Raw genomic sequence first — 15,678 nt, forward strand, 5'->3', positions numbered from 1 at the left:
CTTTTGATGTGTATAATTGTAATAATTTTTATTTTTATGCCCTATGAAAATAGTCTATAGAGGCTTAAAAAAATAATAAAAAAATATGTAAAGAAACTAAAATAGGATATTCTTATTTAATTAACAATTATTTCAAATAAAATAAGATAATAAATGCTCGGATATAATTGGATAAAACTCTCTCGTTCTTATTAAAATTGACGACACACATAAATATTTCTCTCTTCCAAACATTAAATAATTAGGTAAAAAATAATTAAGTGAAAAGAAAGAATATTAATTCAAAAGATGTTAAGGGTAATTTTGAAAAAAAAAAATTAATACCTTTGAACTATTTTTTTGAGAGTATAATTTAATTGAAAGGGTTTTATCTATAATCTATAACAATAGATAAAGGGGATGGGCTTCGTTTCCATAATTTTTAAGACACTTATACCCTTTTCTAATTGCATACTCTTTTACTTAATTTGTATAATTATTTTGGTCATAAATGAAAAATAAAAATGTTTGTTCAAAAATCACACCTCTCTCACCAAAATTTCTCTTTTTTGGAAACCGCTTCTCCCACGTTCATAAAACGTAGTTTTACATTCTCTTTCCCTTTTTTCTTTGTGTACTTACCAAAACACAATGAAACCAATGACAACAAAGAGAAATTTGAGACTATCCTATAGATGGAGATTACACTACAACAAAAAAGTATCATCAACGACTATTATTTAGTGACAATAAGATAATTGTCAGTATATTATTATTAGCTAAAGTTTTTTGTGGCCAATAAAAATTAGCCAGTAAAACTTTATTTATAGTTACAATTTTTTTAAAATTATTAATATTAATTTTTATTTGAACTTCTTTTTAAAAAAATTCCTTACACTTGGTACATAACGTATTTTTGATCTAATTACATATATTAAACTATACATGATAAAGATTGATACAGCACTTAGATTCCATGCATTAATTAAAAACTAGCATAATTTATACATTCACCAACTACTACAGCCTGGTTCGCATACCTATTATTATTAGGTCTCATGATAATGTTACTATCATTCTAAAATGATGCAAACCAGGCTGTAATATCATAATTTATACATTGGTGCGATTGATGCCAAGGCTGTAGTATCATAATTTATAAAATGATAGTAACATTATCATTTTAAAATCCACTAATGTGTTGGCCACTAAAATATCGTACATTTTAAATAAATAAATAAATAATGGTGAAACGTGCAGCGCGAGGGGAATATAAAATGATAGTAACATTATCAATGACGCGATTGACGACAAGACTTATCACGAACCTGGGATACAGTGTTAGTATCACATGAGCAAAATTTGACTTTCGCAAAATATAAATTAAAAATTAACGAATTTTAAAATGTAAAATGTTTCCCGAACACATGGATTATCTCTTGTTTGCAGAGGACAATGTGAACCAATCGAGATCGACATTGATGCGAACCAGGCTGTAGTAGTTGGTGAATGTATAAATTATGCTAGTTTTTAATTAATGCATGGAATCTAAGTGCTGTATCAATCTTTATCATGTATAGTCTAATATATGTAACTAGATTGAAAATAGCTTATGCACTGAGTGTGAGGAATTTTTTAAAAAAAAAGTTCAAATAAAAATTAATATTAATGATAATTTAAAAAAAATTGTAACTATAAATAAAGTTTTATTGGCTAATTTTATTGACCACTAAAAATTTTAGCTAATAATAATATACAGGAAATTATCTTATTGTCACTAAATAATAGTTGTTCATGTTATTTTTTGTTGTAGTATTTCCTGCGACTTTTTCATAAAAATTTGTAGAAAAAGTCACATGTAATAAGATAAATTCTAATAATGATATAACTGTTTTTGGTTTCTATTTTTTAGTGGATCATTATATCTATTAGATGTAAAAAAATAAATTATATCATATATGAATAATTACATCCCTGTACCAAAATCTCTTTTTTGGAAATCACTTCCCACGTTCATAAAACATAATTGCATATTATCTTTTCCTTTTCCCTTCAGGTACCAAAATACAATGAAATCAATAACAACGAAGAGAAGTTTAAGGCTAGCCTATTATTAGATTAAGAAATTGTATAAATATAAGAACCGATTAAAACTTGGTTTGGTCATGTGAGATCAAAGACAAGAAGGTGAATATTATTTTTAATTGATACATACATGATTACATTTTTTTTTATTTAATATTATATGGTAGAATTTTAAGTACAAATATCAAGTTTTTGTTGTGTTTGTGTTTTTTTTTTTTTTTTTGCATTTTTGGCTTTATATGCTTCGTCTGAGATTAAATTTTATGGGTTTTGCTTGAGATTTTGTAGGAGTGTAAATTATGACCAAATTTTTTATAATTTGTATATTGGTATTATTTTTTAATCAATGGTGATTTTTCTTGCTCATAAGTTTGTTAGTTTTTATGCTTATAAATAATATTATACATTATCATGGAAGGCCCATAAACAGTAAAAGATGGAGTTTCAAGAAATTTTGTTTTACATACAAGGATTCTTAACACTAATGTGAATTAGTCTAAATTGGCCATATTTTATATTTCTACTTTAGTTGTTTTAACTTATTTATTTTTGCCTTATTTTAACACACCAATATTAGTATATTGTTATTTTTTTTATTTACTTTTATGTATCTTTACAATTACAATCATGTGTAGTGTAATATTTCTCATATATTTTAAACATTATCTAAAGCTGATACCTGATTTTGGTGTATACATTTCATTTTTCCTTTATTACCTTCTCTTTATTTCAAGAAGAATACATTATTTATGTATTATTTTAAAATAAAAAATGATAAACAAGAATTAATCAAAATCAAAATTTGTGAGCGGTGGGCAATTAAAAGCATAAATACACCGTCTTTAACATTTTTATAACTTCCACATTATTGTTTTCAATTTTGGTTTCCACTCTTTAAAATCATTTTACCTTGACTCAATCTTCTCTAATAAAAAAATAACAATACTAAGAATACAAGTAAAAAATTGTTACATTTATTTCTTAGTCCATGTAATTTCACATCCTATATAAAAGCATTAACCATCCTTTTCTCCTTTGATTTCTTTTTTTTTTTCATTTTTCTTTATTTTCTTTGGTGGTTGGCATATAATAGGTTACTAGAATGGAAGCAAGTAGCAATTCTCAATAGGCCAAAACAAATATTTGGCCTTTTTATTTTTTTGTGTGGTATATATATATAGGAGAGGAAAGATAAAGGATAATATTGAAGAGTCTTGGATCCTGAGGACTAAGCAAATTTGTAAGAGATGACTATAATATAGAAGGTATAATAATCTTTTGATGGGTCCACTACATGAGCACAAACCCAATAAATTTAGTATAAATAGTAACAAGTAGGAGACAGAAGGTACATTATTAACATTCACACATTACAACATTAATTATTTGAAATTGTCTAAACCGAAGAGTAACTTAAACATTAAGTACTTTTGTAGGTGCTCCCTTATTTCCATTATCATAGGTAAACTCAAGAAAACGGCTACTCTAACGCGAGAAGACAAATAAGGGGAAGACTTGAAGCAAGATTATTGAAATACCCTTATGTAGGTACATGTGGAAAATGTGAAAAGAGAAGAACAAAAAGAATATTTAAAATTAATCTCACATTGAAATTCTAGTCCTTTATGATATTATTTTCTTTACTTTTTTTAATTTTTCTAAATATTTATTGTTCAATTTTATCTATGTACATATTCAAATTTAACTCACAAAGATGAATCAACATTCTTTTATTAAGTAAGTGAGCAGTTCTTTCATATGTATAGCATATACAATCAACATTCATATATTTACTTATACATTCATATATTTAATTATGTTTAGTCGTGAGCATTTCTTTTATTTCAATCTTGTTTTCTCTTAGTTTGAGTGAATTATTATTTGAGGATGTTGCAATGGTAGCCCAGTGGATGATGCAAAGTGCAATGCTACACAATGAGAAATAATTAGGTAAAAAATAATTAAGTGAAAACAGAGAATATTAATTCAAAAGATGTTAAGGGTAATTTTGAAAAAAAAAAATAATACCTTTGAACTATTTTTGTGAGAGTATAATTTAATTGAAAGGGTTTTATCTATAATATATAACAATAGATAAAGGGGATGGACTTCGTTTCCATAATTTTTAAGACACTTATACCCTTTTCTAATTGAATACTCTTTTACTTAATTTGTATAATTATTTTGGTCATAAATGGAAAATAAAAATGTTTTGTTCAAAAATCACACCTCTCTCACCAAAATTTCTCTTTTTTGGAAACCACTTTTCCCACATTCATAAAACGTAGTTTCACATTCTTTTTCCCTTTTTTCTTTGTGTACTTACCAAAACACAATGAAACCAATGACAACGAAGAGAAGTTTGAGGCTATCCTATAGATAGAAATTACACTACAACAAAAAGTATCATTAACAACTATTATTTAGTGATAATAAAATAATTGACTGCATATTATTATTAGCTAAAGTTTTTAGTGGCCAATAAAAATTAGCCAATAAAACTTTATTTATAGTTACAATTTTTTAAAAATTATCATTATATTAATTTTTATTTGAATTTCCTTTTAAAAAAATTCCTCACACTCGGTGCATAACGTATTTTCAATCTAGTTACATATTTTGCTCATGTGATACTAACGCTGTATCCCAGGTTCGTGATAAGGTAGTCCTCGTACTAATCCAAACCTAATAAAAAGAAGTCGTTGCAACTTTATTATATATAAAAAAGTGATTATTAATTAGTATTTAATGGTAGTATTAGGTGTCGGTTGATTGAGAAACAGGAACTCTCGAGTGGACACAAACTTAATTAACACCTCACATATTTCCAGCTAACTATTAAAAATCGCAACTAATAAAATATAATAAAAATCAACATTTAAAATAGAATGCATAATATGTTTTTATTAGTATGACAATGATGGTTTTAATTTGTCTTGTTTTATAAAATTTTAATTTTAATGCGGAGGATCCTTTTATATATATATATATATATATATATATATATATATATATATATATATATATATATATATATATATATTTGCATATCTTTTCTAAGAGATGAAGGACTAAGTGAAGAGCGGAATAATGAGAATACAAGAATTTTATTATAAAAAAATATATTATTATCCTATGAGCAAAATTAATTAATTGTATTGCAACAATATCCACAAAAAATGGTTCTCCAAAATTGAATGAATCTTTGGCTTTTCCATTTCATCGGGTAGAATAGGTTCTGTGTCAAAACAGCTCCATTGGATGTCAAAGATGCCTTCAACAGGTTCAGTGCCTGACCAGAAATAATAATAATAATGTAAAGCTCATTATATTCAATTATTTGACCAAATTAAAAGCATTGATATGAATCGAATTTTCTTACACCAATATTGTAGTAGCGTGAATGAATATGTCGTAAATGAAGAGTGGATCGTGAATATTACCTCGTGTGACTTGGTGATTTTCACCGAATTTTCCTCCAAATCATCCAACAGGAGATTCTGCATTTCTTGCAGATACGTAATGCTAGTGGTTGTCAATTCATTTGAATTCGTAGTAGTTTTCACTTTCAAATCATCGCTCACCACAAAGGTACACGGCCTCTTCACAAATCCCACTGCACGTTCTCTTGCTCCATCACAACATCTTGGCTCAAAAAGTTTCATTTCTGCTGGATCTCGTAACATATCTCTTTTCGTTGAAATCATTTTCCTTTCACTGCCCTTATCATCTGTCACCGGAGTGCCATACCAATACTTAGGAGTGTGGACTTCTTGTAAAACATTTAGTTGAATGCTCTTACAACCAAATTGAGGAGCCACTCCTGGATTCAGTAACAGTTTCTTCGATGATCCTATGAACCATGATGAATCCAGATTCTTCACACTTGCGTACAAGTTATCAATACTTCCCAAGGATAATTTACCATTCATATGGTTCAGAATAGACCCAAGAGGTGTTGTGAGGAAGCTGACTAGAAAATCAACAAAATTTCCATCTTCTTCAGCAAACAGAATCTCTTTCTTTGATTTGCTCACCATTACCTTGATTTCTACTGAACCTTTCCAATTACTTGGGCCAATGTATCGTGAGAAAGAGTCGGATGGAATAGATTCTTTTTCCAAGAATGCATCACTTAGAGGAGTTTTGGAGGTTAATGCCTTCTTTAGTACCCTAATCATCTGGGGTGGGGAAAAAAAGCAAGTTATAATTTCATTAAACAGGTAAATTTGAGTAGAAGTTTGCAGACACGTTATGAATGAAAAGCAATATTAATTACCTCGTTCTTGCCAACTTGTAATGACTTTTCTTCAATCTTGCTCAAGTCTTTGAGTCCATATTTGCGGAGGGGTTGTACTGCGTTACCTGGAGAGCTTTCGAGGACTGTCAAGTCATCACAGATCAAGAACATGGCATCCCCCTTAACAAAAACACCATTATCCCCTTCTCTGGATTCTTTTAACAGCTCCGTTTCGTTTGTCATCAATTTCCCACAGGAGCACGTTGCCCCATCAAAAGTACTCACCAGCAAACCATTGCTCTTTGAACAGGTGTCACACATGAAATACTTTGTGGGTGATGTGTGATCCACATTCACTTTTAGTCTCTGGCAAGAGGCTTATAAAGGGTTGCGAGGAGAAATCAACATTTCCTTGCACATCTTGTTCCAGAATACATCAGGGTTTAAATCTCTCACACTCTGGTACAGATTGTTGATGCAACCAATCTCGGACTGAAGCCTGGTGATAGTTCCCAATGGAAGGGTGAGGAAACTGAAGAGAACATCTACAAAGTCTCCGCTTGCTTCCGCCATAACTACACGGTCTTTTTCAGTGTCCAGCCAATATCTTAAAGGGATTCCTACTGTTACTTCTTCGTTGGAAGCCATGACTGAAACATCAACTAAAGGAAAATGTACAAGTTTCACTAACGTTAAATTTTGATAACGGGGAGCGTTGTGTATGTCGATGGTTGGAATTAAGGAAGCTGTACAAGGAAAATCATGCTTAAAGATAAACACAACCATGATTCACTATAATAAAATAGATTTTAAAATCCACTAATGTGTTGGCCACTAAAATATCGTACATTTTAAATAAATAAATAAATAAAAAATGGTGAAACGTGCAGAGCGAGGGGAATATAAAATGATAGTAACATTATCCAATGTAAAATGTTTCCTGAACACATGGATTATCTCTTGTTTGCAGAGGACAATGTGAACCAATCGAGATCGAGATTGATGCGAACCACGCTATAGTAACTGGTGAATGGATAAATTATGCTAGTTTTTAATTAATGCATGGAATCTAAGCGCTGTATCAATCTTTATTATGTGTAGTTTAATATATGTAACTAGATCGAAAATAGAGTTTTTTTTTTTAATATACTGTTTTTTTTTTATTTATTTAAATGACCCAAAGTGAAACATATTTACGTAAATATACCATTTGATTTTTTAGGTGATGGGTAACCGATTTCTCAAAGGGATTTTTTCAAAATTTTGAAAAATCCCTTTGAGAAATCGGTTACCCAGTAACCAATTTCTCAAAGGCCCTTTTTTTTTTTTTTTTTCGTTTTCTATTTTTTTTTTTTCTGATTTTTAAGTTTTTTTTTCAGATTTATAATTTTTTTTAGTTTATCAGTTTAAAATATATAGAATTTAAAAAAAATTATAATGAAATTTAAAATAATTAATTTAGTTATTATTTTGAATTTAGATTATAAGAATGTATTTAAAATTAAATTTAAAGAATAAAATTGAATAAAATTAAATTTAATTAGAAAATTTAAAAAAGAAAATATTATGATAAATGACAACTTTAGAATATGGACTGCTTGTACTGCTTTAACTTCATTTGCAGTTGTAGTCTGGCATCAAACTGATAGAGTCCAATTGCAATTTGGCTTATGCCAACCAATTCCCAACGAAGCTCATAATCTTGATAAATTGCACGACATAGACATGAGAGGACATAGCGACACCAACTGGGCTCAACAACATGCTGACTGGATTTCCATTTGGAAAGACAGACGCAAACATGTTATTTTTGGGGAACCACTTCAAGGGCCTCTCCTACACACTCCAGAGTATTTACAATGGTTTCATGCTAATTCTAAATTATTTCTTTGTAGCCAGTATTCTTCATCTCATGCATCCACTTCTAGTACGCAACTCCCAACAACAACTACAACAACATTCGCAATGGCTGGAGATAATCACCCACCTTATATTGTGGAACAACATCCTCAGTCTTATCCATCATTTCATACACACCATGAACAATTCATGTACACACCACCATCAACAACAACTCCAACAGGGGACTTCATGAGCAATCTTTTTGGCATCGACATACACACGCCACAAAGTGCATATAATTACATGCAAAGCATGAATTTCCCTTCATTTTCGTCTTATCACTCTGAGGTCGATGGAAGTGGTTCGTCAAATCCAGCCACTGATACTGTTAATATACAACATGACGAGGACCAGGTTGAACCACAACAACCACGCATTGGTCGTCGAAATCCAACAAGGAACCGGCAACCTCCGAGGTGTGGAACGGGTAGCCATAAACATCATTAAAGTTGGATTCTAGTCTCCATGGGGCGTCCCGGTAAATCTTAGCCCTCTTCCTGACCACCTAAAACATTTGTACAATTATAAAATTTTAGATTAAATATTTTACTTGTTTGATGTATTAAAGTGGTATAAAAATTAATCCATACCTCGATGCTAGCGGAAATGTAATATCCCGTTGGACTCTTGGTTGGATGGAGGGCATTCTATACCAAGCCCAAGACTGTAGAAGTAAAGAACATCCACCCATTTTCTTTGAGGATGGATAGATTGCCCTACACAATTCTCTATACAAATGTGCCAAACAAGCAGAACCCCAACTATATCGTCCTGCACGTTCCAAGTCAGCCAATAATGGTAAATACATTAAGTGAATTCTATTACCTGACTTGTCTGGCATAATGACACCACCGATCAACCCTAAGATATATGTTCGACAATGTTGAAGCAATTATTGTTGAGTGGGTTCTTCTGGTAGTGCAATTGCATGGTCTCTTAACCATTTGAGTTTTATGGTTGAGCCAACTAGAGCTTCCCCTTTTGGAGGTACGAAGCCTAATAACTCGTAACATAATTCATCCCAGTCAAACAAAGTTGGTCCTGTTACTGGTTTGCCGTCAATCCTTAAACCCAATTGTAGTGCCACATCTTCCAAAGTCACCGTGCACTCACCAACCGGGAAGTGAAAAGTATGTGTCTCAGGTCTCCACCTCTCCACCAAAGACGTTATCAAACAATCATCGATTTTAAAATGTCTTATTTTTGCAACCTCGGCAAAGCCAGCAACCTCCAACAAATTCTCAATTCTTGGGTCAGGTGCAGGCATGGAATGATAGTAAGATTGAATGATTTGATCACTTGTTGTCTGCAAAAATGGTAGAATTAAAATGTTAGTAAAAGATAATATTAGTTGTCAACATTATGCAATGTATAATAACTTACCATAAGATGAGTATCATTTGACCTATGAAGGTGTTGTTTCCACAACATAGTTGAAGATGAAGAAGACATTATTGAAGAACAATAGCAACGAAATTGAATACTGCAATAGCTGAAGAGAAATGATCTTTGGTTGTGTGTTTAGTGTTGGATTGTACGTAGTGTATATATAGTGGAAAAAATTAATGGTTGATGCAGAGTAATGAATGCTTGGTACCAGAGCGTCAGAAAAGTTATTGCTATGTGCAGGGTGTCATTGATGCAGGGTGTCATTGATGCAGTGTGTCATTGATGCAGGGTGTCATTGATGCAGTGTCCCAGAGCGTCAGAAAAGTTATTGCTTTGTGCAGAGTAATGAATGCTGTGTCCCAGAGCGTCAGAAAAGTTATTGCTATGTGCAGGGTGTCATTGATGCAGGGTGTCATTGATGCAGTGTGTCATTGATGCAGGGTGTCATTGATGCAGTGTCCCAGAGCGTCAGAAAAGTTATTGCTTTGTGCAGGGTGTCATTGATGCAGTGTGTCATTGATGCAGGGTGTCATTGATGCAGGGTGTCATTGATGCAGTGTCCCAGAGCGTCAGAAAAGTTATTGCTTTGTGCAGAGTAATGAATGCTGTGTCCCAGAGCGTCAGAAAAGTTATTGCTATGTGCAGGGTGTCATTGATGCAGGGTGTCATTGATGCAGTGTGTCATTGATGCAGGGTGTCATTGATGCAGTGTCCCAGAGCGTCAGAAAAGTTATTACGGTTGTTGAATGTAATTGATTGACTCCTAACTCCACCTTCTATTTAAATGATACGAATGTTGGGTTTAAATGCAAAGTCCAATTGAGCTAAGCTTTGTTGTTTCTGTGTGTTAGTCCTTGTCTACAACAATGTCTTCCTCTTCTTTCAATGTGTTAGTCTTTTTCAATGGTGAAATCACTCAAACAACTCAAGGAGATACTTTTGTATCCTCTGACACAATATTTTTATCAATTAGATCACGTATCACACTTGATGCGTTGAAAGCTAAGATCCAAAGAAGAATTTCGTTACCACAACCACATTCAGTTGATCAACTTTACTTTCGGTATCCACAAGTGGTAGGCGAATGAATGCTTCATTTCCGGGCTGTCAAGCTTACCGACGATGAAGATGTTCATGGTATGATTCAAATGATTCGTTCCCTTAAACATCTAACTTCTGCTGAACTATATGCAGATCTCACACCAATTATTTCTGAAGAACAAAACCAACCTTCTACCTATGAAAACCAGCCTTCTACCTATGAAAACCAACGTTCTATCTATCAAAACCAATCTTCTTCTTCCTATCAAAACCAACCTTCTTCCTATCACAACCAACCTTCTTCCACTACAAGAAAAATGCTGATTTCCGACGGAAATTTCCGACGAAAATAGGTAAATTTCTGACGGATTTTGCTTTTTCCGACGGATTTCCGACGGATTTCAATCCGTCGAAAAAAGTGGCGTCGGAAAAAAAAATCCGTCGGAAATAATTTTTTCGACGGAATTTTCCGACAGAAAATTCTGTCAGAAAATTCTGTCAGAAATTTCCGACGGAAAAATCCGTCGAAAATTGCTGTCAAAATTTCCGACAGAAAAATCTGTCAGAAATTGCTGTCAAATTTTCCGACGGAAAAATCCGTCGGAAATTATAATTTTTTTTTAATTTTAATAAATTTATTAATGTAACAACTCTCATATTTGGCTTCTCAAGGGTTCTATTTCACAATATTTCACTGTTTAGCGTGTTTTATTCTTACTTGTGCAATTTCTGGGAGACTTCCCAGAAGGTCACCCATCCCAGTACTACTCCAGGTCAAGCACGCTTAACTGTGAAGTTCTGATGAGTAAGCTACCGAAATGTCTATGTATGTTGTCAGTATAACTTGTACAAATTAATTCATTTAAGTCATCCTCAAATATACAATCTCATATTTGTACTATAATAATAATATATAATAATTTTATATTACGAATAATAATAATAATAATAATAATAATAATATATTTAATTATTCTTTATTTATATGTACTTACTTTTATAATTAACATCTACTTATTTTTATTTAAAATTATAATTTAAATTATTTAATTTTATAATTTATAATGATAATATAATTTATAAAATTATAAATATTTATTTATTACATACTTATAAATTAAATTTTAATATTTTAAATAAATTATTAATTAATTTAATATATTTATTTACCTTAAATCAAACATATAAAATTTAAAAAATGTATTTATCCTTATTTTTTTTTTCTAATTATCAACTATTAATAAAATACTAACTTAAAATCTTATCTAATTATATATAATATTTTCATATCAAATTTAAAACCAGATATTAGTTATACAAAAATATTAAGATCATATAGAAAATTGTCAATAAGATTTTGGTTAAATAATTTAAAATAATTAATATTTCAATTATATTGTTAATTAGCAAATAATTTATTCCAAAACTAATTAATTTTTTATATTAATTATTAGTAAAATTTAATAACTTTTAATTTAACAATTAATTGGATCGATGAAATTCAACACACCATGAGTTATTGAGCGGAATAACTTTACCAAGAGTTATTTTGTAAGTTATCTTAAATCAAACATATAAAATTCAAATAATGTATTTATCCATGTTTTATTTTTTAATTATCAACCATTAATAAAATACTAACTTAAAATCTTATCTAATTATATCATAATATTTTCATATCAAATTTAAAATTAGTTCTTACATTTTCGACAAATATAAATTTGTCTGAAATATTCTATCAATAATATAACTTTTCTTACAAAAATTTTCTCATCAAAAATATAAATTTTTCGACAGATTTAATTTTATTTTATAAAAAATCATCTTCGATTAATATAACATTTTGTATATATGATTTAAGAGAAATATTTTCAATTGAATGGTTAAATTTACAAAATTCACATTTAATATAAAGTTATTGAGCGGTGTAACACTTAGTAAAATTAATACCATTGTAATTATAGCTCCCCTCATGTATATATATATATATATATATATATATATATATATATGTGTGTGTGTGTGTGTGTGTGTGTGTGTATATATATATATGATTTAAGAGTAAAAAATTTTCAATCTAACAGTTGAATTTACAAAATTCACATTTAATATAAAATTATTGAGCGGTGTAACACTTAGTAAAATTTATACCATTGTAATTATAACCCCCCTCATATATATATATATATATATATATATATATATATATATATATATATATATATTAAATGCGACTTTTACAATGTATTACACCGCTCAATAACTTTATATTAAATGTGAATTTGGTAAATCCAACTGTTAGATTGAAAGTTCATATCTCTTATAGATTGTATATACAAAACTTTATATTAATCCAAGATGATTTGATACTTCATTTTTATAAAACAAAATTGATGTAATATATTCATTTCAAAATACACTAAAATATGAACACTTGGATTATCTTCCAGTTGTTGTTCAATTTTAACAAAACTTGATATACACGTATAAAGTGATATGAACTTTCAATTTAACGGTTGGATTTACAAAATTCACATTTAATATAAAGTTATAGAGCGGCATAATACTTAGTAAAAGTTATACCGATATAATTATAACCCCTTATATTATATATATATATATATATATATATATATATATATATATATATATATATATATATATATACACATACATATATATACAGCGACAGCTGCACGTTTGGAATAGTGAGGCACTTGCCCTCACTACTATTTGACATATACATAATTTTTTATCTAAAAAAATAATATATTTTAAAAAATAAAAATTATATTCTAATAAAATAAATATATAGATTCAGAAAAAATGTTTATTTATTTGATATCTGTCAAATTTTTTAAGGAAATTAATTCTCATGTGATAAAAAAAATTTCTTAATAATGAATTAATTTTTAAAAAAATTTTAATTATAATATATATATGTATATATATATATATATATATATGTCTTAATATTCACATATATAATGTAATATATTAAAACAAATAATTTTTTGATAAAATAAAATTTGTAGCATGCATGTTTTTCTTTTGTGTTTTTTATTTATTGTATACGTTGATTGAAAAAATCAAAATAGTAAAATTGTATACATTGATTAAAAAAATCAAAATAAGAAAAATCATAAGATTTATATTCTATTTAGAATTGTTATTATAAGATATATTTTAAAATAAATTATCATCTAAAAATATATATTAGATATTAAAAACATATTTATATCATAAATAAATTAAACTTTATTTTTATAAATTTAACATATAGATTTTTATATTTTTAATAGTGTTAAATTATTATAAAATAAGTCTATATAATTGTAGTTCTACCCAAATATTTAAAAATTATCTATGATAGATAAATAAGTCACACTTAAAATATATATTTTTAAAGAAAGTTAGGTTCAAACCAAGTAAATTATAATAAAATATAGTATAACCTAATTTATTTTCATCTTTAATACTAATCGTAGATATAAAAAACTTGTAATAAATAATTATAATATATATTTATACCTTTAAAAGATATATAAAATTTTTAATACTACAAATGTATATAAGAAATTAAAAATAATAAATTAAAAATAAGAAATTAAAAAAAGAAATTTAAAATAAATTAAAAATAAGATTTTTGACGAAAAATTCCGTCGGAAATTTCCGACAGAAAATTCCGTCAGAAATTTCCGACGGAATAATTCCGTTGGAAAATTTTCCGGCAGAAATTTCCGACGGATTTATTTTCCCGTCGGAAATTTCCGACGGAATTTTCCGTCGGAAAGTTTCTATCAGAAATTTCCGACGGATTTATATTTCCGTCGGAAATTTCCGACGGATCCATATCCGTCGGAAATTTTCCGTCGGAAATTTACATTTTTCTTGTAGTGTTCGTATGAAAACCAACCTTGTTTTTATGAAACCCAACCTTCTTCATATCACAACCAACCTTTTTATCATCAAAACCAACCATCATTAGACGATTTTCATACACATGGATCATTTACCAACCTCCTTACATCTGGAGTCCAACAAGAAGAACAACAGCAAGGAGTCCCTGAAGTTGGAGTTCCTGAAGAAGAAGTTGGTCCTTTCAGTGAGGGGGAAGATGATGCAAGACTCCAACAAGACGATGAACAAGATGAGGAAGATCGTGTTGTACAACAATCTCAGCACGTAAGCACATTCAGTTTTCCTTCACACATGCATAATGTTGATTTGCAAACAGATTTCACCGACCCAGAGTATAGACATGCACTTGACCATGTTGATGTCGAGTACTCTCTTGACAGCCTATTTCAAGGCATGACTTTCAACACAAAGGAGGAAGTCCAACATGTTCTAAATGCATACCATATAAAGAAAGGTTTGTATTACAGGGTGGAGAAATCGTCACCAACGTTAATTGTTGCACGCTGTGTTAACAGTACATGTGATTGGAGGTGCAGAGCGGCTTTTATTACTAAAAGCCAAAAATGGGAGCTTCGTAAGGTATCAGGTGAACATTCTTGTTCATCACCTATTATTACACAAGATCATGTTAACCTTGGCTATGTATATATTAGCAAAAGTATTCTTCCTTTGGTGGAGAGTGATCCATCCATTTCTATTCCAACAATAATAGCACACATCAAAAGTGCTGAAGGGTACACGATCTCATACCGCAAAGCTTGGATGGCAAAGCAAAAGGCAATTGAAGACTTACATGGTAACTGGGAACAATCTTACCATGATTTACCCAAGTTGCTTAGTGCCATGAGTGGATTTCTTAATAGATTTGTTGTTGAGAAGCAAACAAGGCCACTATACAACCAACAAGGTGAGATGGTTCATCATTATGTTCAATTCCATAGAGTATTTTGGACATTTAAACCTTGTATCGATGGGTTCAAATACTGCAAACCCATTGTTCAAGTTGATGGCACATTCTTGTATGGCAAATACAAAGGAACTCTCCTTGTGGCCGTGGCTCAAGACGGTAACAACAAAATCTTTCCAATTGCCTTTGCAATTGTTGAGGGTGAAACAGCAGA

At 29.8% G+C, this 15,678-nt stretch overlaps 1 protein-coding gene across 1 annotated transcript; it reads right to left on the reverse strand.

The window, feature by feature from the left end:
• Positions 1-5,169: 5,169 nt before the first annotated feature.
• On the reverse strand, positions 5,170-6,663 carry LOC145955438 (uncharacterized). Its single transcript, XM_083070182.1, has 3 exons — positions 6,344-6,663; positions 5,508-6,245; positions 5,170-5,356 (listed from the first exon to the last, which is right to left on the reverse strand). Exons 1-3 carry the CDS (start codon positions 6,623-6,625, stop codon positions 5,210-5,212), a joined length of 1,167 nt encoding a protein of 388 aa, XP_082926308.1. The 5' UTR covers positions 6,626-6,663; the 3' UTR covers positions 5,170-5,209.
• Positions 6,664-15,678: the final 9,015 nt, after the last annotated feature.

This window comes from Cajanus cajan, chromosome 3 (assembly GCF_000230855.2).
Source record: "Cajanus cajan strain Asha chromosome 3, NIPB_CcT2T_4, whole genome shotgun sequence".
NCBI lineage: Eukaryota > Viridiplantae > Streptophyta > Magnoliopsida > Fabales > Fabaceae > Cajanus > Cajanus cajan.

What these genes read in the sequence shown, in the direction of transcription:
- LOC145955438 (XM_083070182.1), bottom strand. Translation starts at nt 6,625, where the DNA reads ATGTGTGACACCTGTTCAAAGAGCAATGGTTTGCTGGTGAGTACTTTT. An exon ending in TACAAGTTGGCAAGAACGAG is followed by an intron (nt 6,246 to 6,343) that starts GTAATTAATATT and finishes TCCCCACCCCAG; the next exon opens with ATGATTAGGGTACTAAAGAA. An exon ending in AAATCACCAAGTCACACGAG is followed by an intron (nt 5,357 to 5,507) that starts GTAATATTCACG and finishes ATTTCTGGTCAG; the next exon opens with GCACTGAACCTGTTGAAGGC.